Source organism: Lichenostomus cassidix, chromosome 6 (assembly GCF_008360975.1).
Source record: "Lichenostomus cassidix isolate B80296 chromosome 6, HeHo_3.0, whole genome shotgun sequence".
NCBI lineage: Eukaryota > Metazoa > Chordata > Aves > Passeriformes > Meliphagidae > Lichenostomus > Lichenostomus cassidix.
The window spans coordinates 17,197,063-17,222,900 of record NC_139487.1 but is presented as its reverse complement, the minus strand read 5'-3'; the positions used below and the strand labels follow the sequence as shown (position 1 = coordinate 17,222,900).

The window sequence follows — 25,838 nt, the reverse complement described above, 5'->3', positions numbered from 1 at the left end:
GCACACTTTTCATGCATAATGAGTTCGCAGTTTGAGTGAATGCTTTGTGGCTGTGTTTGTGTGATTAGCAGGTAACCAGCAGTTTTGTGAGGATAGTTATCTCCAAAGGCTGCTGAGATTTGAAGCACTCAAAATTTTGTCCGGATGTGGGTCCACTGAAACTGTTGAACTCCTTCCATTATTCTTTTGCTTTTTTGTTGGTGCATGTTCAGCTGAGCTCATTGTTGTCATTTCCCCCAGGTGACTGGCCCTATGGTAGCTTAGGAATTGCTAACTGTGAGATGTTGTCAGGCAAACAGCAGACCTGAGAATTGGATGATCAAGTCAATGGCAGGTTCCAAAAAAAGAACACCCACATTTAAGACCCTGGAAGGGTGCTGCTGCCCTTGGGAGCTGTGAAAGCTTCTCATCATCTTAAAAGGTGAAAAAGCTACGTTTACATCTGGAAAGGACAGTCTGAAAACATTACAAGGAAATGCAACAACTTTTGTGCACTGTCTGTGAAAAGTTGATGTTGGTATAACATCTTGTTTCTCAAGTCAAAGAGTTGATTTTAACCTGACCACAGAAAAAGGCTGTGAAGAAGCATTGCCTTTAGTAATGGGACTGTACAAGAGAAGCCTTATTTCACTTTTTTATAAAGTGTATTGAGACCTGACTCTGGATAAAAGTGTGCATGTGCTTTGCATATTGTACTGGAATGGAGGAAAAACTGGCTTATCAAACAGGTATTGGTTGGTACCTTCCACTTTACCTGGGTCAAGCACTCCTGGAATTTTATTCAGAAATTGGTCTCAGCACCACATAACAGCACGGAAGGTTTCCATGTTTAGTGTCTTTATTGGAAAGGCATTCTAGGACTCCATACCCTCAATATTGAGAGTTCATCCCCTTTCATTCTTATCCCACTGTTGCACATCAGATTGACCTTTCCTAACATTTCCCTCCCAAAAGTACTTCTAGAGAGCAGGGTCTTTACTCTTCATTGTGTTCCTGACTCTTGAGCAGTCATTTATGCACCACTAGCATGTAATAACTTCTCAGCATCTCTGGGCATGTTGTAAGTCTTTGCACCTTTGTAAGCAACTCTTAGAAACACTTTGAGATCTTTGGTTCTAGAGCACCACCAAGGTGATGTTTAGTGTTATAAATTTGTGAAGTTCTAACTTCTCTCCAGAGATCATTTTGCCTACTTGCTTTGTACTTACCCTTCTGGACTTAGTTTTGCAAAACCATATTTTTCTAGTATTTCTGATGACAGTAAGGCCTTTACTGAAAGGGAAGAAAACAGAGACTTACTGTGTCTAGCTGTAGAAAAGTCATAAGAGTTCGTTGTCTTGCAATCTAAAAGCATAAAGCAATTCGTGATTCTCTTTTCCCCTTTCAGTGCAGTTTTTGCATTCATAGAGAGAGAAAACTCATTAATTCTGATATAAATATATGCAAATAAATTTATTAATATAGGAAATGGGAAAATCAGTTATTGCTTCCTTTATAAATAATACAGGCTTAAGTTTTAAAGATATTACTTTTCCCTAAAATGAATTAGACAGCCAGGGAAAAAATCACATTTTTTCGTGGTGGTAATATCTTTAACCAGATTTGTCGCGCTAACAGCATTTCCTATGTATATATTATTTTTATTTAATACAGGTAATCTTTTTATTACAAATCATATTGTTTCTCAGGAGATTACCACCAGCTCTCATAAAAGCTGCAAAAAAAGATGAAAAAGCATCAATCACCACCAGACACAGCACACTGTGTGCAGATTAAATATACAAAGCCCTTTAATATGCTTCAATGAGATACTTGTTAGCTGTTGATTTATTTATAGTCCTCCTTCTACTCTGTTTTAATTTCAATTTGAATTTGACTCCAAGGGTCCCTGCCTAATAATGATCAAGAGCAAGATGACCTTGTGCATCAGATTAACTCCAGATAGGCTTGCTCATGTGATTAGCCACTTTTTCACTCTGTCCCTTGGGTGGGTGTGGGAAGGCTTCACAGTTGTCACCAGTATAAGGAAGAAGGACAAGAATCTAAAGTAGAATTATGCTGTCATTTAGAGATAAGGCTGGACCAGAAGCCTGGCCAGATTTCTTCGCAGAAAGAGGGGTGGGATCTTTCCATCTGGAATGTATGTTAAGTTTTGGTGTGAGTCTGTCTCAAAAGACAAACAAGGAATGTGGCTTCAGCACTTAGGCTTTATTGACTACTGTCTTCTGAAAACTTTTCCATGAAGGTATTTTCCCCCTAACAAAAGATATGGCAAAAGTTAATGGCAAAAGTTAATTCTTGACTTGCAGTTGCCAGACTGAGCAGAGTAGATCCAAAGGAGTTGCAACTTAAGTATGCAAGTGTTCAGGGGGAGCCAAAAGGGCTATGGTTCTTGTGTCAGAAACCCATGTGGGAACTGCTGCTGGGGTTCATCTGGTCCATGGGACTGGGATCTCATCCTCGCAGCATGAGAGTGCTTAAATGTTGTTTTCCTGTATGATAGATTATAAATCCAAACTTCAGCTGATTGCTACTGTGCAGAAGTACAACATCCTTCTCATCTGGCACACGCAACAGTCTACAGGCAGAGAGAAAATGAACTGAAAGTTTTGTTTTCCCAGGAGTTCAGCCATAGACAGAACCTGACTGCATCCCATGTTTTTAACAGATTGACTCCTGCACCTTGTCTGTGTTTTAGTGTTTTCATTAAGCAATCCCACTGGTTTATTCTTTTTGCCTAGGGAAGCAGCTTTGAGGATTGAATGGTTGAGGGTGAGCAATCATTCATACATGTTCCCTGTACTGCAGAACTATTTAAAGGTACTTGTTCTATCTCTGACAATCTCTCTTGAGCCCTGGCAGTGGGATGTAATGTTATGTCCCATGACATATAATCCAGATTAGTTAACCCCGATGAGAAATATCTATATTAACCTGGGAGCACTGCTGCCAGCACCTGAATGAGGTATTGAGAAACAATTCAGTTCTGTCACTTTAATACAGTTTAAAAGTCAGCTTCCCTCTAAAACAGTTTGATGTTTCTGACAAACTTCACACAATTCAGATGATCTCCAAAAACTAATTTTTATTTTGTTATTTCCATTGTTACAGAAATTTTATGATACAGTAAATTCTTTCATTTACTCAGTGTAGGGATCAATATGTAAAGGTAAACCTGGATTTTCACAAATGCGTACAGTATCTGAAATTCCATTAGGAAATTCTGTAGGAAAGATGGTTTCATTAGAAGGCATATACCCTTCATTCAGTAATTGACTTTTTTTAAATTTCTTTTTGAGGCCTTATTTCAGAATGATGTTCTGGGATACTAAGGCTGATTTTGTCTAGTGTTTGACTCTCATTAATCTAAACATGTTCAAATATTCGCAAGTTGGGAGGTAGGTTTTATCTCTTCATTACTTACCAGTTTAGCTCTGGTCCCAGAAATTCTTTTTTTTCTTTATGCTGTCCCTCCTTCCCATAAGGAATGACCACTACCTGCACACTCCTGCCCACTGGGCCTTTCCTGTTTTCCTGGATCTAATGAATGTTACCTCAGTGGTAACCTCCCCATCTCCAAGGATTTTTTCACAGGACAATTGCACATAAGATTGTTCACAACTGTTTGGGTCATAAATGAAGTTGTCCATTGCTTGCAAATTGCTTTGGGATGAAATAAATTAATTGCTTTGAGAAGCATAATGGGCATGGTGATATTCTCAAGCTGTCTATTATGGCTTCTGCTTGCCTCTGTGTTACTGCAGGCTGCGCTAAGGCTCCAAGCTCTATGGCCTCTCAACATACATATCTACAAATCAGGACTAAGCTCCTAACATAAGATCACAGTATATAGAGCTCGGACAGATCTCGAGACATCCCCTTATCAAATGTCATAAGGGGATCATTGCAAAATTGGTTAGGATGCTTTTAATTTAACAGAATACTCACAGTGAAGTCTTTTTGTCTGTCCCCTTTTTACAGGGTGGGAGTTTTGATGTTGCAGACAGGATGTTTCACAGTGTAAAGAGCACATGGGAATCAGCATCAAGGGACAACATGAGTGACGTCAGGGAGCTCATCCCTGAATTCTTTTACTTGCCGGAGTTCCTAACCAATGCAAATCACTTTGAACTTGGTAAGTTCTAGAAGGGGCATAAGTGTTCCTTCCAGCATCCTGCCAAAAGAAAAGATCCAGATCGTGTGTTGAAGGTTGGTCTCTGGTCTGTGTGGACCGATGACTCTTTCTAACAATAAGGGATTAATTTTTATTCAAACAACACTACAAGAATACGTGCTTCTGAAAATTGAATGATGTCAGAAGAACCAAGTTTCCAGCTCAGGAAGGAACAAGTAGTTCCTATTAATTACTGTGCAAAAGAATTATGCATTTTATCACACAAAAATGGAGTTTTATATAACCAATCTAGTTGACTGCTTTTACAAATTTGAGCTGTATCATCACATCTGTGTAGCTATTGAAAATATATTTGTCTTTTGGAGATGGGTCAGTTGTTAAATTGTTTTGGTGAAAGGTGGTTTTGGTCTTGTTTTTTTTCTTAATCTCTGTGAGATCACTAGGTGATTAAGGTTTCCAAATGTCCTCACTCTCATTTTGAAAAGTTCTGCACAACTCATATACTTGAACTTGATATATTTTCCCTGTCCTCAAGCAGCATCACAATCCACTCTGAATCTACATTGTCTCTAGACCTTTCTGCATCTGTGATGAAGGCTCAGAGAGAATCCAGAAAAATCACGCGTAAGAAATAGGCATGGAAGTTCTGATTCACTTCACTTTACAGGACTTTCACACTATTTGCAATGCAAAGCTGCTTTCTGTAATAGACACTGGATGGTTAACAATTAAGGCAGAGGATAAATACCTGAAGAATCATCCTAAATTGGTGACAGCAAAGGCAATTTAACCCATGGTATTGAAATCTAGCTATAATTGTATTTAATATATCAGTGAAATCAGGCATGTGAAAAGGTAGGAATGTTTCTATTTATATATAAGAATAGGGGGAAAAAAAGTGTTAGAAGTTTGTTAAAAGATAAGAAAGAATTGGTGTAGTTTCATCCTGAGAAGAGGCCAAGAAACAAAGCCTGGCTGAAATCAAGATACAGAGACTGACCTGAGTGGAATTGAGTGGAGGGACCCACAGGTCACCAGAATCTTGCCAGTAGAGGGCAAATACACAGACAGATTTTACAATAGGCAAAGCCAAGAACCCAAATCTGTACACTGCTAAGCTGTGGGGAAGCTTGTGGTCCCAGACCTGTACCTCAATTTAGATTTGAATTCATCCAGTTGCACAACACTGTGCTCTGAATTAAGAACATATGCTCACCTTCTGAAAGGAATCAGGTTGCAAAGGACTTGAGAACAAAATCCCTCTCAGTGTCTGCCTTGGTAAGAATATTTGGCAGTTAGGCCCACAGGATTATGTATAAAAAGAAAGTTGCGCAAACACATTTGTCTTGTCTGTGTTTGCATTCTGTACTAAAATGGTTTGTGCTGAGGATATGCATATTGTTGCTGCATTAGTGACAATTACAAGAACGTCTTCTCAACGCTTTATTACTGGATCAGAAATCCCAGAACACTGGTTCTTCAGTATTCTCTGGCACTAAATTTGACAAACCTGAAACTGCATTTGGGAAGATCACCTCAATTTCCTTTGACTTCAGTGTTTTAGTAAAGTTGTTCCTATTTTCTGTATGTCTGATTCTTGTTTTGATTCTCCCATTGTAATTCCTGCAGGCTGCATGCAGGACGGAACAGTGCTGGGAGATGTGCAGCTTCCTCCTTGGGCAGATGGGGACCCCCATAAATTCATTCTCCTGCACAGACAGGTCAGTGAATACAAAGATTTGTGACAAAATGCTGCCTGAGTCTAACTGAATATGAAGCTCTGAAGGCCAGAGTCACAGATGAAATTGTTGGATCCAAATGCATCCTGTCCTTGTGGAGTCTGTGTGGAGTTTCTGAACTTTGCATGTCTATTTGCCTAACAGTTCACCTTGAATCAAGGCAAACTTTCCAGATCAGATGTGGATTACATGTAGGTTCGTAGCATAAACACATCTCAGCCCACAACTGTAAAAGATAATATAATGCACAGGAATTTATATACACACAGTTCCACATTGTTGCTAACAACCTGTGTGTTTATTTAAATTATTTATTTCCATCTCTGAGTCATGCCAGAATTAAAATTATTTTTTTTATTTTTGGGGGTGGGGACGGGGAGAAACCTAATGTAATTCTCTGCCTTTAATGGAGTCAGCCTTGGCAATTTGAAAGCAAATAGCTCTAAGGTCCTGAGACTTACTGCAATTAGTGCTATCTATTAATAGTTAGAAAGTCTTCTGTGTGATGTCATCCGCTACATAAAAGTGAATGCAAATGCAATTCTGTATGAAGATTGTTGCATTGAACTCAGACTTTGCAGCATATCTTGGTGCAGGTCTCTATAGTGCTCCTGGATTATCCCATTAGATTTCTTCTGGTGAGCTGCATGTGTGAGTGCACACAGATTGTTGCTGTGTACAGCTATGACGAATATATGTGCTAGCATTGGTGGGGCTAAACAAACAGCCCATGATTTTCAAGGCATTACATTATCCGGGTTTGTCATATGTAGCTTCAGTTTTTGCCTCAGTGGGCTCTTCTCACCTATGCTACGCAGGTCCTCCCCTTGTGATTTCAACTTTCTCTCTATATAATCACTTTGTAGGGGATTATAGCCAAATCTGTTTTTACCTTGTACATTCCAGTAATGGTGCAGTCATCCCTGCATAGCATGGGTTTGCTGTCACTGTAGAATGATTTCAGGTTGTGTGAACTAGATTTGTTTTGGATGAAATGAAAGGAAAGCTGCACTCCAGATGCTCATAGCATTCAGCTTGGGGGAGCAGTCTGGATTTAGTTGGAAGTAAAGCCCTCAGAGCACATTTAATGTGGATACTGGGCACTCTCTACCATTTGTCTACAGACCTGTTTCCACTGAGCTGCACTGTTTAATAACGTTGGCACAGCTGATAAACAAATTAATTCAAATCTCAAAAGGAGCAGCTTAGCAAAAGAAAGATCATGTTTACAGACTTCTTAATAATTTGCCAGACCTGATCAGATTTCCTGTATAGTCAGTGCAATATTGTCTCTTCAACCATAGCTGGTACTGGGTACTACACAGGGGAGTACAAGAAATCTTAATTAGCCTGCCTGGGAAACTTTGTCTAAAGCTGAAGTGAAGAGTCAGAGATCTTGAATTCTGAAACATGAGGGTTTCTGTCTCCTCTGAAATCATCCACAGGGCTGGAGGTTCTAGTTACTGGTATTATGGCCATTTTTAGGAGGCTTCACAATGCGTTTGGTGCATTAAACAGATTGAGATTGACACTGTTCTGAGGTTTGGCTATTGCTTTCAACAATATGAGAGCAAAGAATTGTTCTTGACATAAAACTCTGAACAGCTTCCTGTTTCATGTTTAATAAGTTAGGAATCTAGTCCACTAAATAAATGTATTTACTTCCTCCGTAGACCACAAGTTCTCCCTCCCTGGCTGGGCTTGCCATAGTGCTCAGTGAAATACTGAGAGGCTGCACAGTTACAGCTCTGTTAGTTGCTTTGTTTTGCTTTGGCAGTGATGCCAGTCAAAATTTACAGTTTGTAATTCATGGACTAACTGCTTTTATTAATAAGAATGAGTTCTGAGTCTGTTCAGGGACAGATTGTACACTGTGCTTGTTCTGTGAGCTGCCCTGTGATCATTATAGCTGTGGGCAGGGTCATTTACACCAGCTGCACTGGGCAACTGTCTGCTCTGTGAAATGAGCCATTGTTCTGGATCCCATTAGCTTGTTTATTTCTGCTGTGCTTTGGGTGGGCTGCTCTGCTTGGAGGACCTTTCACTGAACATCAGGGATTACACAGTCAAATGATTCAGAGATAGCAAAGTACTTTTAATAATGCTTGACACTGCTGCCTGAATCATCGGGCAAGGCTTTTTGGGAATGCACAAAAATTTGGTGAGGCAGGTGATGGCAGGAACAGTAGCATTTAGTGATGCCTCATGGGTAAGCCTGGCTAACCTGGTGGTGGGCACAGGTTCAGCTTGAACTTGTGTCTCCTGCTTATGAACTTGTCTCGAACTGTTGTCTTGGTCTTCCAAGCACAATTTTTCCTCTGTGATTACACTGAGCTTTCTAGAGAACCCACGTTTGGGTGGATATATTATCTGTAGCATCTCTCCCAGTCTTCTCCAGTAGTAATTGTTCATTCTGGTCCTATTAATCCATGCACCAATCCCTATGGGTGCCAAGATCTATGGAATGCTTTCATTTTGCTTTGTGGAATCTACCTGTGTTGTCTCTGAGGATATTGCTCCTGCTGTCTGTTAAGTCAAACATGCTGCACTCTGTTCTTCCATTTCCTGTGGAGATCCACTTTGGTCTCTTTTGGTGTTTTATGAGGATGTGCTGAGAATGGTGGTACTGGAGGAACTGAAAGTGATTCAAATTCACTTGCAGAGAATTTGTCTCCAGCAAGAATTGAAAAGCAGTAATGCATTTGTAATGGATACAGTCTAATGAATTAAGTAATTTTGTTTTGGTTTCAGGCACTGGAAAGTGATTATGTTAGTGCACACCTTCATTGCTGGATAGACCTTATTTTTGGCCACAAGCAGCATGGCTCAGCTGCAGTGGAGGCAGTTAACACTTATCACCCTTACTTCTATGGAGACAAGATGGACCTCAACAACATTAAAGATCCTCTGATTAAGAGCACCATCCTGGGATTTATCAGCAACTTTGGACAGATACCAAAGCAGGTACCACTTTATCATGAGAGTAAAGAACATAATCTATCTTGATCTTACAGTATTTTGACTGGAAACCAATAATAGTAACTTAAATCAGGAACATCATCTGATTTAAATCTGCTGAAAGATGGTTTATAGACCTCTCCAGATTGTGTAGCACATCAGTATGCAGCCCCACTTTCTAACCATGCTGCTGCTGTTGTTTGCCATCCAGCTGCAGCATCAGCTCAGGGTTCTGCTCCTTCAGTACAGTCGCACAAATAATCACTAGTCTGTGAATGGTCATAGTCAAATAAAACGTAACTTAGTCTCACCTATGCTTTTCTTTCTTGTCCGGAATTGCTGGGATTATCTTTCTGTCTCTGTGAGGAGGGGATGTAGTCTGATGAAAACATAATAAGGGTAAGATTTTATTTTAATTACGAGGTTCATGTACGGCAGTCCTGTAGTCTGTGATTAAGGATTTAAACGGGTGTTTCTCCTGCATGGTCTTGCAAATAGAGATTTATTTTTCAATGACATTCCTTTGTTCTAGCTTTTCACGAAACCACATCCATCTAGGAATGCTCAAGGGAAAAGTTCATCAGGAAGAGAGACTGTGCTGTTTCTTCACTCGAGTGGAATTCTTCCTCCTTTTGTGAGCAGTCTGCAAAATCTGAAGCTCTCACCAGTTACCATAAAAGGTGATGCAGGGGCTGTGTTCCATTTTCTGAGCTAACAAGTACAAAATTCTTGGATAAGATGAATCTGGGTTTTCAGGAGCACAAAACTAGTCACAGCTTTGTATGAGTTGGTTCAATCAAGATCCCTTCTGCCAATTGTGATTTATGTACCTTTGTATTAGGAGTGGGCATTGAAAACTTCTTCAAACTTCTGTTGTAGAGCTCAGAACATATTTTTTTTTTTAATAAGATGTTACCATCTCTGCATGTATATATGTGGTCCACTGGAGAGGAGCTTTTTCAGTATTGTGTCTGGAATCTCAGTTTTAGAGTGGATTTCTGTCTGTGGGCCTGGCCACAGCGCTGAGCCCAGATGTAGGGCTTGCCAGCCTCACCACACAAGCTGTGCAAGGAGAGAAGTTAACATAAGTGCTCCAAACCAAACAGAATTAAATATTTTCTCTGTCTTGCCAGACTGTCCCAAGGGAGCTATTGGGCACATTGTTCATACAGAGAAAGGCATTCTGGCAGTTGAAAAAAATAAAATTATGATTCCCCCTCTTTGGAGCAAAACATTCTGCTGGGGATTTGAGGACTTCACCTGCTGCTTTGGCAACTATGGATCTGACAAGGTAAATAAGAAAAAGTCTAAGAATTCAAGAAATTAATTATGTGTTGTGGTCTTTGACTGGTTTGGGCACCCATTTCAGAGGCTGTTGGGGAGCTGATTTCAGAGGATGCTGTACAGGAGTTTCTCTCAGTCAAGCTTCTTGAGGAATCTCAAGTTGGATATCCAAGATAGTGCAAAATCACTTCACACAGCTCAAAAACATGCCATTTGCCTCTAAGTTATCTCAAATTTTCTATCCAGTGATTGTGTTGTCCATAGGTCATAAGGACAACACAAGGTCTCCTGGTCACTGATTAGAAATTTCATTGTGCAGAAATTTCTACTGGAATTAAGACAGAACCATCTGTCAATTCCCCTCTGGCTCCAGCATAACCCAGTGCATTCATTGAAAATAATGAAGTTAATACTCTTACTTCTTTGCTGTTAAAAATAAATGGTCTATATCATCCCACTGCTTGTTAGGGCACTTGACATATCTAGTTTCTTCCTCTACCATAAATACACTGATTTTTGGATGTGTTTGGGACAATATTAAGCAAAGACTTCTGAGTTAGCTTGGGCACCAGAATAGCATAACGTAATTCAGCAAGATACTGACTTGGATATTTGTGCAAGTGGCATCATTATGTTTTTACAAACATACTAAAATTCAATGGAAGTGAAAAAGTCATGGGATATATTTTAATTTCTGCTCCCTGTATAATAAAATCACTGCTTAGCAGTTTGTAGCTTTGCTGCAGGCATAAATTATTCAGTTTGTCACTTCAAAACTCAGGGTTACACTGAGCACAGTGAGTGTGATTACACAGTCACTATGAGTAATAATTGGGAGTCCAACTTGAGTTCTCTGTGGGTCAGCAGTGCTGGTGGACATGTTAGTCCTTGCTGTAAGTAGGTAAAGGTTTTTTCTGTGTGTGGTAAGGATTTTGTTGCTGTGTCATCCAACTCCACCAGAATCATTGGCACCACAGTATTGTCCCAGTTGTGTGGGGGAGAGCTAATGCAGAATGTGCTGGAGGCTGCTTCTGCTATAATTGTAGCAATGTGTAATTGACCTGACATTTCTTTAGGCTGATTTGGGTGCTGCTGTGGAATTGCTGAATGGAATTTTGTGCTTTGTCTTTTGGCTTTCCAATCCAGTAAGAGGAGGGTTACAGGGCCAGGCAGTAACTCTGTTAGCAGTGGCCATCACAGCCTAGCTTTCTTTTTAATCTACATGGAATGTTTGCCTTCTGTTACTGTATGGTGGCAGAATGAGCTTTCCTGAAGTTAGGTAGGAAGTGTGGCACAAAAGGAAATGGGACCCAGGACTCCTAAGACATAAGATACTGAGCTTTATTCAGCCTTCCTGTTTGGTTTCTGGAAGGTGGCATAGCTGCATGCAGCCACAGCCTGTGCATGTCCATGTGTTCACAGCTGTGCTCACATAGAAACTGGTTATGATGAGCTTTTCTTTCCTAGATTTAAAGATATGGAGGCTCAGTTTTGAAAACTGAATCTGCCATTTCGTATTATGATATCACCATAATGAGCATTTGAATTAAATACATGGTATCACCAGATGAGCATTTGGATTAAAGATGCTTTCTTGTACAGAATGTGACTACATTTGAGTGCATGGCAGACTGGGGAAGGTGCCTCTCTGCTGTGTGTCCTTCAGCAACTACCATAATCACATCTGGAACAAGCTCAGTTGTGTGTGTCTGGGAATTTTCCTTGGTCAAGGACAAAGTGAAATGTCTAAACTTGAGACAGGTAAGTACTGTGGCTCTTCTGCTATGGAAACTTAATGAAAGCCAGAAGATAAGGTTTTCATCTCCCAGATGATTTTCAGAAGAAGCACCTTTGGGTGAATCCAGAGGGCAGAAGGAAAACAGTAATAAGCAGTATCATGTGACAACATGTTATCATAATAATAATATGCTGATAATATGCTTTATTACCAACAGCTTATAGCTATGAGGGCTGCTTGGTGGATTTTTTCCCTTTAGAAGAATTTTCAAAGTTTATAATGGAAACTGTGTTGAAATTAGGGGGAAACTCTTTTAGAGCAGCCTCTCTTCTGAGGTTTATGTTTCCTGCTGTAGAAGACAGAAATATGAGACAAGATCTCATGACCTTTTAATCCAGCTGGTTATATTCCAAAGCAGGACATGAACATAGAAATGGAAGAAATAGCAGTAGAGAAAAGCACAAGCAGTAATTTTCGTCAGCATCCAAACAGTACCAGTCAGGAGGTCAGTTTGAGTTTCAGGCAACCAAAGAGGCTGTCTTTTATCTGTGATATAATGCCTTTCTCTTTAACAATCTAAAATCAACTTTGCTGATGTGTTCCACTGTGATTAATTTGGTATTACCCAAAATCCACAAAGTGGTATGAGATCATGCAATGACAAATTCTGTATTTTTTCTTTTACTTTGCTAGCAGAAATGCTTTTTTTTTTTTAGAACTGTCTGGAATGGATGTAAACTTGAACTATGGTTCTAAATGTCTTCCAGTGAATTACTTGCTGCTTTCATGTAATTCACTGTTTCATGGTGGCTGCTTTTTCTGCTGAATAAAAAAAAATTCCTGAGAGAGTGAGCTTTGCTTAAGAAGAGCTTATGTGCTATAAAGTGGATGCTATTCACTTACCAGATGTCTCATGGGACTGACACATTCTGGTTTGGAATGTAGTAAAGTACAGAAACTATATTTCTGCACAAAAAGTAGCTTTTCTTTCTCTAGTGAGATCTGCTTCCACAGTTTTGCAGAACACTAAGGATTGAGACTAATTGCCTCAGTATTGATCCATGCAATTCACTAGCAGAGGGATCTGTGCAATCCAGATCCCCAGAATTTCTGGTCCAAATGAAGCACATGAGCAAGGTGTGTTCTCTGCCTCTCAGACGTCTCAGGAAGGTGTGCAGCATATCTGTAAGTGTCTGTGTCCTTGTAAGTCAGTTTGCATGGTCAAACTTGGTTTAAGTTTTCATGGACAAAACATGCCTGCAGTGAAGCTGGTCTTCTTTTTTGTCTTTTGATATTCGTTAAAATACTTTGGAGATAGGCCTCAAGATCTTTATGCAAATATCCTGCAGGATATTTCCCATTAAGGAATATCCTGTCAGTCTTTGCAGAGTGACTGACTAATGAAAAGATGTAGAGAGCTGTGGCTAGCACAGGTCTTTCCCATGAGAATTCTTTTTGTGTTTTATAAATAAAGATAAAGTTTGGATGTTATTAAAAACAGTGTCCCAAGATTTGGACGGTGCAGGCCTGGCCAATCAGGCCTAGGGGGAGGTTTCTGGCTGACCAATCTGGGTGACCTTTGAAAACTCTATATATATGATGAAATCAAAACAATAAAGGTCTTTTCCTTCTTGCCACTGAGAACTGGGTTCTTTTCTCTGCTAGCGGCTCAACAGCGACACAGAGCCAAAAGCATGAGACTTTTTTTTGTGAATGTGCATTGAGACTGGTGGGTTGAATCTGATATTGTAGTTTGCAAGTCTATCTCTCTCTTCCACACTCAGCTTGTATTTAAAATGTTTCACTGCTAGGTAGGATCTTTATGCCTTTATGGATAAAAAAAAAAAAAAAGAAAAAAGGTTTTGTTAAAACTTGTGCAGGAGCACAGCTTGGCTTGACTTGGCAGTTTGGATGCTTTCACAGTGGATATGTTTTCCCTCATGCTTTGGAGGAAAGAGGGGAAGTTTTGAGCCCTTGAACCTGCCTTGTCCCATTCTTTTTTTGCAGCAGTCTTACACTCAAGTATGGACACTTGGTTATGCCCAGTCCTCTGTAAAGACACTGTTCTACAGCCAGTCCAAAGCTATCACTGAGCCTCCTTTTCCACACTTAAATGAGAGTGTTTCTGACCTCTGAAAACCACAGATGAAGACTTAATTTTGTGCCAATATTTATAGTTGACAGCTCATAGAATGGAGTAAGGCCCAAGCTGAAAGTCATCCCTCACAGTTGCAGGTCACCTTCAGTAATGCAGACCGTGATGCAGCTCAGCTTCTTCACCAGTGGATTACTGTTTGATTGCTGTTGTCCTGGTGACCTTGGCAAGTGGCAACACATGTTAGTTAGCAAAAGTTCAGTCTCATGGTCACATGCTGGAAAAGAGGATGAGGTATGTCCACAAAAGTCATCTGGGACATGTGGCTCCCCTGCTTCAGGCTGAACTGAGGTAGACCCTAAAGATGTGCTAATAATGACAAAGAAGGAAAGCCAGCAAGGAATATGCATTTCCTTTCAAAACCAGCATTGAAACTGGTGAGTCTGATTTTTCACAGTAAGGCAGCATAAAAATGAGACCTGAAAGTCTTTTTAGGAAAGCTGTGAAGGACTTTTTGTCTGTTGCCTTACAGGTTTTACTGTCATTTACTGTGGTTGTGTAGCAGAAATGTACACTGCTGTCACTTGAGAATGCTGCATTAAACAATTGTCAGCAGCATACTTAAATTCATGCCTTCTGTCTGTGCTATTAAATTGCCTAAAGTGTGTTTCTTTTTTTAAGAAGCTGTTTAAATAAGGCTAAGTTTAACTGGGCACACGTAATGTCTCTGAACCTACAAAACAACAACAAAAAAGAACATTGTGTAATGATAGAGAAAGGAATTCCTACATGGCTTTAAAGCAAGAATTCTCCACAAATGCTGTTTCTCTTCTGAACCAATGTTAGAAATGTAGTAGTACTTGTTCAGATACACACAATGATAAGACTGAGAAGGTCATATTAGTGAAATATATCCTGCTAAGTTTTATTTCAAAAAGTTTTTTAAATATTGAGGAATTTCCAGGTTTTTTAATTTTACTTAAAACTGCATAGACTGATGCGAAAAAAGATTTTTCTTGCTGAACCCAAAGCACTGTCTTAAGGTCTGAAGTGTAGGCCAAGAGCCCTGAATCACTGTGTAATTTGGGCAGGTCATATAATCTCTTGGACCCTCAGCTTTCTTCAGCTATGAGTTGAGGACAAGGATGCTTTTCTGCAATATCCTTTGGTATTTCCCCCTCATGCACTCTTCAGTTCTCCAAAGAATGACTAGGTTGCTTGTTCCTTTTAAGCAAATGAGGTAGGACCCTGGTTCCCTAGTAAATCAGCCACCATCTGCTGTAGTTTATTGGTTGGTTTTTCCCCACCAGGCTCTGTATGGACACACTCAGGCAGTGACCTGCCTTGCTGCATCTGTAACCTACAGCATCTTTGTGAGTGGATCTGATGACAGAACCTGCATCATCTGGGACCTGAACCAGCTGACGTTCATAAAGCAACTTCCTGCCCACGAGGAAAGCCTCGGTTCTGTTGCCATCAACAATTCAACAGTAAGATCTTCATTTATCATCTTTCTTCTGATGCATCCATGAACATTTTATGATAATTTAATGGGTGCTTTTCCCAACATAAAAACATCCTGAGAGTCTGATACATTGATTTTTTTTTCTTTCTACAGAGATTGCTAATAGTGTTCTTAATGATGAGATGCAAGCACTAAAAGCAACATCTTAGACTGAGTAGCTAAGTAGAAGCATCTTTGAATAGATAGATAGCAGTATTAAACAACTTTTAGTTTATGGAGCATGAAGTATTACCCTAGTACCTCCTGGATTTGGCTCACCCATAACCTTGTTGTCCTTGTTATTTCATTAATTTCTCCTGACATTCATGCAGCACAGCCACATCTGAGCTACACATTCATGCAGCTGAGAAACGTTAGACTGCAGTCTGCCACCTTAGCTGACAACTGCCTTACACCTTTGCAGTGACAATGTTGGTTTTTCCCTTTCCCTTCTTCTCTCAGGTGTGGGGGAAGCTCCTCATAGCAGTGGGGATAAATCTGTTGAGGTCTGTGCCTGGCCAGAATTGCATGCATGTTGATAGGAAAATATTCTGCATTGGGTTTTACTGTAAACACCCCAAAAAAGTTTTTTTTCCCAACTGAGATTTTTTTTCCGAACCTTTTACCTCCCAAAAATGTTGCTTTCATATTTGTATTTTCTCTCTCTGCTAGTTTACTAGAGCAGGGCTTCAGCTGCTTAGACAATTCAAGGTTGAATCCAGTCCTGTATAATGTACAAAGGCAAAATTGAGTTCATAGCAGTAAGAAACCAGGCAGATATTCTCTTTGTGCCAAAAGAGTAATCTCTTACCAGAGCCTTATTAACCATGCAGTCTAATGGCTAGCAATTTGAGGGTGGGAATTAAGTAGTCTGTTCACTGCCAGCTTAGCTCCAGTCCTAGCAGTCCTGATTAGTGTAAAATGGCCAGTGGCCTCAGCAGGCCAGTTCAGAATATCTTGGTGCTCCCTTATGAAGCAGAGCCAAGCATTCAGAAATGAGGGGCTGGGCTGGCACAGAGCTGCTCAAGATCCCAAGGGGACAAAGTTCTCTCCTTTCCATGTACCAGCCAGTACAGGAGCCTTTTCAGTCCATGTCTGATCTCCTGGAACTGTCCAAAACTGAGACAATCTGAGCCAGGAACAGTCTGGTGACTGATCCAAATGACCGATCTCCAGTTTATTGGAGTGCAAATGGTTAAACTGTTTGGATAATAGTCTACAGAAAGGTTCATTTAAAAGAGGAAAAACCTTAGAAAAGTATAACTGAAGCTTCAAGGAGAGAAAAATTAAGGGGTCCGTATTTTGTGGATGAAAAAAACTCTTTTTGATGTTAGCAAAACAGAACACTTAATTCTGAAATTTGATTTTTGTTTAATTCTTCTCTATGTATTCACGTATTTCTACATGAAAATGGAAACAAAGTGTTTCCATTGTGCTAAATTATTTTGATTGACACAAAATTACATTATTGGTAGCAAGGGCTTTTTTTCCTGAAAAATTCAGAATTATTAAAAGCAAGTTTGAAAGAAAAAAAATTCTGTGAAATAAGAACCCTATATAGCTCTTCATTATGTGACTGTTGGACTTGATACTGTTTGAGTGTCTAGAAGTTCCATCTATAGATCCAAACCCCATGGTATTTGTGTTGTGTAGACGCAAAAAAAGAACTGGCCCAGAAAGTTTATAAACTAGGGGGGATTGTAATAGCTTGCTGTAACTAATTATTTCAGTTAGTTTTAAATCCCTGGTCTAGACCTGAAAAGCACTCTAGATCATTGCCAAATGCCTGGACATCATGTACTCTCATGCAGATAAGGTAGCTGAAATGTAATCTCTTAAATTATTGGCAACTCTGTTTTGAACATGCTATCATTTTTTATCTCCAGAATTCTGCCCAGCAGTGTGAAGAGCCCTGGCTGCAAATGAGGCAGGGGTGAAGTAAGGTGTTAGTTGACTTAAACCAGGTGCATGCTGCTAATTTAAGGGCACGCTGTCCTTTGCCAGAATCAGATGACTTTGCTGATGAGGTTCTATTTAGCTGATTCTTAGTATGGATCAAGAGCAGAAAGGTTATGTAGAATTTCAGTTAATAACTTGATCAACATGCAGTTTGATTAGATCATTTACAGTTGTAGCATTGGCTCTTGGTTCTGTGTGTTTTCCTAAGGAATTACCTGTGTATTTGATTCTTATAAGCAGTCTCTGGTAAGGCTGCACCTGCATGGAGTGGAGAGGTTCAGTGCAAAGGATGTTTTCTGCATCAGAAGTGCAGGTCACTGGATGCAGAGCTGGTCATTGGTCAAATGCAAAACGCAGTGTAAAAATGCGATGACAGTGAGCTCCCTGTGAGGGGCAGAGGAGGATTGTGAAATCACCAAACGCTTCGCAGCTAAGCAGGTGAACACCATGTCCTTGTTTCAGAGAATGCTGATTTGTAAAACTGATGAGAGCTCTGGTCCTGGCCCAGAACCTATGCTAGGCATTTCTTGTGCACAGCCTCTGTCCCTGACAGTAGCAAGGTCAGTCTGTCAGTCTGCTTTTTTACTAAAATCCTGGATTTTATGGAAAACAGAAAGGGAACGTTTCACTAAATAGTTTCATTTAAAAATGTGAAAAAAACTTGTTTCTGCATTATTTTGCAAAATATGAGATACTTGTTTCAGGTTTTTGTCATGTAAAAATGACAGAATTTTTAATTTAAAAAGGAAGTAATTTTTACTTTAGTTTATCTCATCTGCCCAGAAGAAAAACAGTGCTCAGAATTTAAATCAGAGCAAGTCAGCAATTTCTAATTAGCATTTAAAAATTATGAGGAGGATGAGTGTAGGACTTTGAGACATTGCCTCTTGCTCTGTTTCAGGGTGATATATTCTCTTGTGCTGGATCTTACCTCTACCTGTGGACAGTCAATGGCCAGCTTCTTGCAAGCATCAGCACTGCCTGCAGCCCCACCTGCCACATTGTTTGCTGCTGCTTTGCTGAAGTGATGGACTGGGACACACGCAGCATCATCATCACAGGAGGCACAGATGGAGTGGTGAGGGTAGGTGGATGGGAGAGAGGAAAAGGAATCCTGATTCACTGTAGACTGAGATAGAGTGTTGTATTCTAAATGGAGGGACAGAGCTCCTAAAAGCCCATGCCACTTTCTTAACAGTGCAGCACAGAAAATAAAAATCAGAGTGAAATATTTGCTTCCTATCAACTTTTATCCTCCTGAGTAGAGGACGTTTTGCCATTCAGAGTGAATTTTGAAAATACACTTTCCATTCTGGGATGATTCTGAAAGCAAAAATTCTATCACTCCTCAGAAATATGTTTGAATATGGTTTGTGAGAGTTCACAGCTCAGTTAATTACGTTGTGCTTTCTCATGAGTAGGAATTCACCACTGATTCTGCCTCCAGTATGGTAGGAGAGCTTCCTGGGTTACTGGGACTTTTGGTAGCATGCCTTGCAACCCCACCAGCTCCCTGAATACATTGCTCCTGTGTGACACCCTGCAGCACAGTGACAGAGAGGGAGACAACTGCAAAATCCTGTTCTGGTGTTAGAAGCCAAATTTCCACCCGTTGCTGGGAAGCAGGGGCTGAATCTCTCTCTCATTTTTACAATTCATTCTTTTTCCATTTTTACCCCCTCACTGGCACAGCTGTGGAAGACCAAATACACCAATACTACAGAGCAAGGTGCTGGACTGAGAGCACAGAGTGGTGTGACGGAAGAGGCAGGCGCCACAGGTATGACCCCAGGGTGGGCTGTGATCTGATCTGAAGTGTGACCCAGAGCTGCAAGCCTTGTTTGGTTGTGAGGAAGAAGAGCACAGTGGTGTGAAGGGGAGATGATGTGGGCAATTGGTGCAGTGTTACTGTGACCAGCAGCAGCAGTGGTGGTAGCAGCTGCCCCAGTTTGGAGACAGAGAGCACACCTGAACCACCTATCTCATGGGCACATCATGCCTGGATAAAGCTGAGAGCGTCTTCATAGGCTGTGTCATGGGTTCTGCCAACCTTGGAAGACCACCTTTCTGCATAAATCTATGAAACCAGTAGCTGGAAATAGTCCTGCCTCCACAAAGTCCACTGTCTTGGCACCTCTGCTGATGGCCTGTACTAAAGTATCCTGGCATCATGTCAGAGTGGGCAGTGCCAGATCTTGCTCTGGGATGGAACAGAGAAGTTTGTTGTTTTTGCCACCTTAAAAGAGGTCAGAGGTCCTTCAAACTGGTGGTAGGCCAGCAGCAGGCCCTAGTGCTTGGAGGTGTTTATTCAAGGCTGTTTGCAGCTGAAGCTGATACCATGGAGTTCTCACAGAGCTGAGGTTAATAAGATCGTGGGACTATGGTGCTGACTGGTACTAAAAACAACTCAAGCTCACTTCTCTGTTCTAACAAATACAGGAGCTGAAACCTGTCAGAGAGCTTTAAAGGCACATCCTAAATAGCACAGCTTTCTGTTTTTTCCCAGCGCTTTTTCTAAGAGAAAGGAATTGTGGTGTTATTATGTATAATTTACATCACTTATTTGCTGTGGTCCTCATTATAAACATTCTCTATTACTTCAATTTTAGGCATGCAATTTGCATAAATATAGAGCTATAGATGTACCATCTGCAAAAAAAAAAAAAAAAGATTATACAGTAATTGGGCATTACCACAGAGATCTTCAGAAGTGCTGTTCATGGAACTTGGCATCAACATTACTTAAATTGCTATGTGAAAATAATTCCAATATGCCTCTTTATGTATAATGGCCAAACCAGATGCTTATCAAACCTTTTGTCATGTCTCAGAGTAGCCAGAGCCAGATGCTTCAGGGAAGGTGCAAGAACACCTGAGATGCCAGATGTCAGATAGTCTGGCTGTGGTGGCTTCATATTTGTTTTTGTTCTCAATTCTAATTGAAAATTGCTTTGTCAGTAAGTCAAAGCAAAAGACTTAACATTCGTTCCAAAATCCCTGTGGTATTCTGTAGTAATTTTGTGGATTCTCTTTACCTGTAGAAAAGTCTCCTTTAATTTAAGAATTTCTGAAGTTCTTGTCCATAACTTCCTGTGGCAAGTCTTTCCAGGCATAAGTGCATATGTGTGTTTTTGAACAGACTGATACTTCAGTTATTTGTAAAATGGGTATCTTAAGCAGCTTTCTAAATGAGGACTTAAAAGCTGCCCATGGAGCATGGCAGAACACTTCTGTTTGTGGTTTTTTTTCCAAGAGGACCATAGAAGATGTGTGCTGACCCCAGGTATCTGGTGATGTATAGAGGCACACACCTGTTTGCACATGAATACAAGTCTGCATGTTTTCAGATGGATATGGGAATGGCATTCTTTAATAAAGAGTTGAGAGGTGTAATCAAAGCAGGGTCACACTCCCTTAACCTATTCAGATGACTTCAGAATTATTTTAAATTATCAAATATTCTCACATCTCATTCTGTGTGTTAAAGAAAATAAAATTAATACAAAAAACATTCATTAAAAAGACCAGAGTAACTGTGATTGAGTTATGTTGTTAGGTGTGTGTGTGTGTGTGTGTGTATGTATTTGTGTGTATGTGAAATGTTCACAGCATTTAATTATTGGTTCTGTTTTGAGCAGATTTAGATAAGTTGATAATACCACGGCTTTATGTAATTTCTTTTTACTAGGCAATTATGGGCTGTATTATATCCTGGCAGCAAAGTATTGTGGGGCATCTTATTAAGCACAGAGCCAGTGAAAACTGATGAACAATTTTGCTGAACTAGGCATGCAATTTAGAAAGCAATAATACACAAATCCAATTTAGCACACAATTGATACAGCCGCACGTCAGCACATGTAACTATCATAGCCACAAATTAAATTGGGATGGGCCTATTTTGCAACAGCACAGGCCAAGATTAAATATATTTGTTCTCAACTTAACAACTTGCTGACCGTAAATAATAACAATCCCATCCATGCTGCCCCCCAGACGCTTTCTAAATATTTATTTTTAAACCACACAACAGGTAACAAGTGTGGAAAACATCTTGTTCTCTGTCGGGAGCTGAATCCCAGCCTTGCCCTGACTGGCAAAGTGAGTCGGATGAGCCCGGCAGTGACGGCGTTGGCCGTGTCCAGGTACGGCCATTCCTGGTGCTGCTCAGCAGGAGCCCTGCGGGGCTGGGCTGGGCTGGGCTTCCCATCTTCGGTCGGTTTGGGGGTTGTGGGAGCTCACTGGAACCTCTTGTGGCCAAACGCAGCCCCTCCAGGAGCTGGCCTGGGTAGGTACATTAATGAAGGATGTGGAGTACTCATTGGACAGGTAGGAGACCTTGGCCAGAATAGCTGTAGAGCTCAGTAGCTGCTACACCCTCTCTGCAACACGGAAATAACTCCTGTCCTGGGAGTTGTTGGAGATACTGTCTCCTTAAAATGTGAACGTGAAGTTTTTGGCCAAAGGACAACTTTGTTGTTCAACTCTACTCAGTTTGCACAGCCAGCAGTATTTTAGTTTACTCAAGCCCCACCCGCAGTCATCTGGCTGTATTTGTTGTTATCTCCTATGTCAGGATGTTATGATGTACTGTAAAACAGTTACTGTCTCTTTCTCTGAAAGTGTTGAAATTTTGACAGTTGATAAAATGTTCCTGCATTCTGCATGCTCAGCTTTAGAGAACTGAGTGTGATGTTGATATGCATTGAAAGAGGGAATGTTTGGGGTGAGGGTTAGTTTCATTAGTGTTGGTGGCACTGCATGCAGCCAATATTTAATTGGCTGAAGCCATGACATTGTGCTAACAAGTCTGAATTCTGAATCTGGGCAGCAGATTATGTAACATCCATAGAATCTCAGAGAAGGGTAAGAGCTTCTGATCTGGTTAGATTGTCCACAAGTAACCCACTGATATCCAACAAAGTTTGGATTCAATTCTAAGCTTGGTCTTTGAAGTAGCAAACTTTGAATATTCTCTAATACGGGTCTTCAGTTTTGACTTTAAAGATAATGTACACCCCTGAATTTTGCATCCTACTTTTTGCACATACAGAAAAAGCCTTGATTCTAGTTGCGTCTTGCTCTTAAACCTGGTTTTCTTTGTCTTTTTCTTTCTTTCTCAAGAAATTCCTCCAAGCTCCTAGTTGGTGATGACTGGGGAAGAATCTGCTGCTGGTCTGTGGATGGGTAGGAAGAAATAGCCAAGAGTTCTTGGTTTTCTAGCCTTTTGGATGGAGAGAAAAATTACCTTTCAGAGCATAAGAGGACCAGGGAAACTAGAAGCCTCTGGCTGGGGACTGAATCTCAAAGGAGTTGTTGGACTGACCCTGCAGTCAAGTATAATTTACTGGACACTGGACCCCAAAGTTGTGAGAGAAACTGACAGATATGCACATACAAAATGAGATTTTGTAGTATTTGTCTTGGTAAAACTTTTGTATTTAAAATGTTATTTTAGATACTGAATTTGACTTAATACATTGTATTTCACAAATATTATCTACCAAATAAAACTGCCTTGATTATGCCAAAGAGCAGTGTAGCTGAATAATATTGTATTTTTTATATCATGTGATAAAAAATACTCAGGCTTCAAACAGGTGTTTGTTGCAGTACTTTATTCTTCACTGACATGCAAGAATATTAATGTCCCTATTCTTCCACTTCCTTCCTCCCTGAATCTACATAAAAAGGTATGCATGCCTTTTGAAAAGCTGTTTTGTTTGCAAAATGAAGGTTGGAATTCCCAGGCTCATGCTGGTGCCTTTATCCAACCCCACTGTAAACATGTTATGGTGCACCGTTGTTATGGTGCAATGTTTCCTAATCTCTGATTTATTTTTTTTTGTAGTAATGCAGGCAGAATGTATGGAATAGGTGAGGAGGAAGATCTGATATGGTTAGTCAATGTATTCATTAATTTTCCTCCTTTGCTGTCTTCTTTCCTAACCTTGTCCCTATAATCTCTGGAAGATCAGTATATTAGGCATACTTCAGGATTTACCTTCCTAATCAACCTGTATGGTAAAAGTGAGTATTTGTAGTAAATGAAGGCTGAGACTAGAGTGTAATAAATTCAAGTGCCATTTGTGTCCCTAGTGGGGATGGAAAAACTGTGAAAAATCAACCTCTTTAACATTTTAGCATAATTGGAAGGAGCTAAATGGATAACTCCCTCTCCCTTCTGCTCCTCCTTGACCTGGTGAAGAGATTGAATATCTTATCTCGCATACAGAAGGGCTGAGTAGCTGCTCAGGCAGAGCAGCTTCCTGAACACACAGACTGAATCAGAGCAGTGCCAGGAAGAACACGAAGGACATTATGGCCATGAAAGCTCTTTTGTTCATGCCACCAAACACACCCTTGAGCAGACAGATCCCTGATTTCCAGTGCACTGGGAGTGGTTAGCACTGCAGGAGTGAACCCCCAGGTGGGCTGCACTGGACAGCCAGAGACTGAGGACCATGAGGAACTGCTGTATGCCAAAATCTTGGTGCTAGAGCCTTGCTAGCATCATTAGGAAGAACCTGGAGTAGAAGACAGGTTTTTACCAGTCTTATTTCAATTATGTGATCAACTTTCTTCTTCCTATAGGACACTACTTAGCTGATGGCTCGTCTTTCGAGTTATGTTGCTAAATGCACAAGTCTTCCTGTAGCAGACAGCCTCCTTCCCTGCAGAGTGCTGAGATGTGTCCCCACCCCAGCCCCTGCCATGGTTCAGCCTAGCCTCCATAGTGAGTGAGGTAATTGCCTGTGGAAAATGTAGTGATTAGATGTAAGCTCATGATGCAGACATGGTAAGTCTGCATTATGTCTACACTGATGACCTGCCTGGTCTTCCTTTCCAACCTCCAAGTGCACCACTTGATGAGTCAAATACTAATCTTCCAGTGTTCAGGGAAACATACACTGAAAACAGCCCAAACCACGCCAATATTTGCATATCAGAGTAACCCTGTGGAGCAAAGGTGGACTGTGCCTATCTTTACTTTTCCTGAGGACTGGGGAAAGGTCAGCTGTCAACAGAAGTATACTATTTCTTTGCTCTTCCTTCTGCACATTCCTGAGAAATAAGCTGTGATTTGGATACATGGACAACAAGACTTGGACTCCTGTCAACTGGGAATACAGCTTTCCTGAACCATGGTGAAGGTGATTAAGAGCTGTGAAAGAAGGCCACTAACTGTGTGTTCATTTACCTGGTAAGCATCTTGAATAGCTTGTAAATTGTCTCCTCCTTTAGCCTTTTCATGTAGCCTATTTATGCCAAGAGCAGATGCTCCCTTTTCTAGAGCTGGCACTGTCACCCACTTTGCAGCCTGGGCAGCTGTACTAATGGCTCCAATACTCTAGACATCAACTTGGCTTTGTTTGGTATAAGAAGAGCCTATGGCTGGCCATGCATGGGTTTGACAGGCTCTCTCCTTGTGCCTAACATCAGTTCTCTTGGTTCAGCAGCACCTGATTTGAATCACAGAGAACAGGTCCAGAGTGTGCATGTATGAATGAAAGTCAGCATGTTAAGAGTAAATGTGTTCCCAAGTCAAGCTTCTCCTCATCTTCAGGGAGCTGTAATTTGGGAGCATATAAAAGGCAGATGAATAGAAGTGGATTGCAATTTCATCCTGGTAAAAGTTCTGATTAGGAATTATTTTCTGTATAACAATTCTTGGTTGAGAAAATTTTGGGTTCTTCTCTAGCTCTAGGGATTTTTTCCCAAATTACATAAGTCACGAGAAGAAACACATACTGGGAGTACCAAAAGCATGACTTGGAGTGCAGAATAAAGGCAAAAATGTCAGCATGCTGCGGTCCTCAAATTTTCTAGACCTGATACAGCTAGTGTGTATGACAGTGGTAGACTGCTACCTGGTTATATTTCTTCATGTCTCTAGGACATGAAGTTTTTGCTCACAATTTGTAATAAGTGGTTGAATGATCAGATGAAAACAATCCTCTTGCAAACACCTAATTTTTATATTTGTTTTTGTCTTCTGCGTATCTGATAAATGATGAATGTCCATGAAAATGTCCAGGACATTCCATCACCTCTGTGGAGGTGGCTTTCACTGATACATAGACGAGACTTGGTGCTAGTTCAGGGGCAGTAGTGGTGTGAGTTGTGAGTATCCTGATGTGATACATGCATGGGGTGTAGGGGTAGCAGATCTAGAATATGCTTGAAATCCCACAGCAAATACTTTCAGCACAACTCTGTTGTTACTGTAAGTGGAACAGGATGAATATCAGCAGAGTGTTATAATTATCTCAGAACCAACTTTTGCACAGAGTAAGTAGCTCAGGGTGAGCATTATCCTTAAAAGAAATTCAATCCCATTAGGATAAGAAATGTAGAAATAAGGCACAATTTTAACTCTGCCCTATAGGGAAACGAAGAAGAAAAATGTGGAACAACGAAACCTT

The 25,838-nt window shown here is 40.5% G+C and overlaps 1 protein-coding gene across 2 annotated transcripts in view; it reads left to right on the top strand.

Moving 5' to 3' along the window:
* WDFY4 (WDFY family member 4) overlaps window positions 1-22,944 on the top strand; it is a 120,400-nt gene extending 97,456 nt beyond the window's left edge. For both annotated transcript variants that reach the window (XM_085065323.1, XM_085065324.1), the window contains exons 53-63: window positions 3,982-4,135; window positions 5,765-5,856; window positions 8,626-8,838; window positions 9,365-9,512; window positions 9,966-10,123; window positions 11,719-11,877; window positions 15,260-15,439; window positions 18,314-18,496; window positions 19,105-19,192; window positions 21,446-21,557; window positions 22,537-22,944. In XM_085065323.1, coding sequence (XP_084921449.1) covers window positions 3,982-4,135; window positions 5,765-5,856; window positions 8,626-8,838; window positions 9,365-9,512; window positions 9,966-10,123; window positions 11,719-11,877; window positions 15,260-15,439; window positions 18,314-18,496; window positions 19,105-19,192; window positions 21,446-21,557; window positions 22,537-22,603 — 1,554 coding nt within the window. In that variant the 3' untranslated portion in view covers window positions 22,604-22,944. The remainder of the gene's footprint in view (window positions 1-3,981; window positions 4,136-5,764; window positions 5,857-8,625; window positions 8,839-9,364; window positions 9,513-9,965; window positions 10,124-11,718; window positions 11,878-15,259; window positions 15,440-18,313; window positions 18,497-19,104; window positions 19,193-21,445; window positions 21,558-22,536) is intronic.
* The last annotated feature ends 2,894 nt before the right edge of the window (window positions 22,945-25,838 follow it).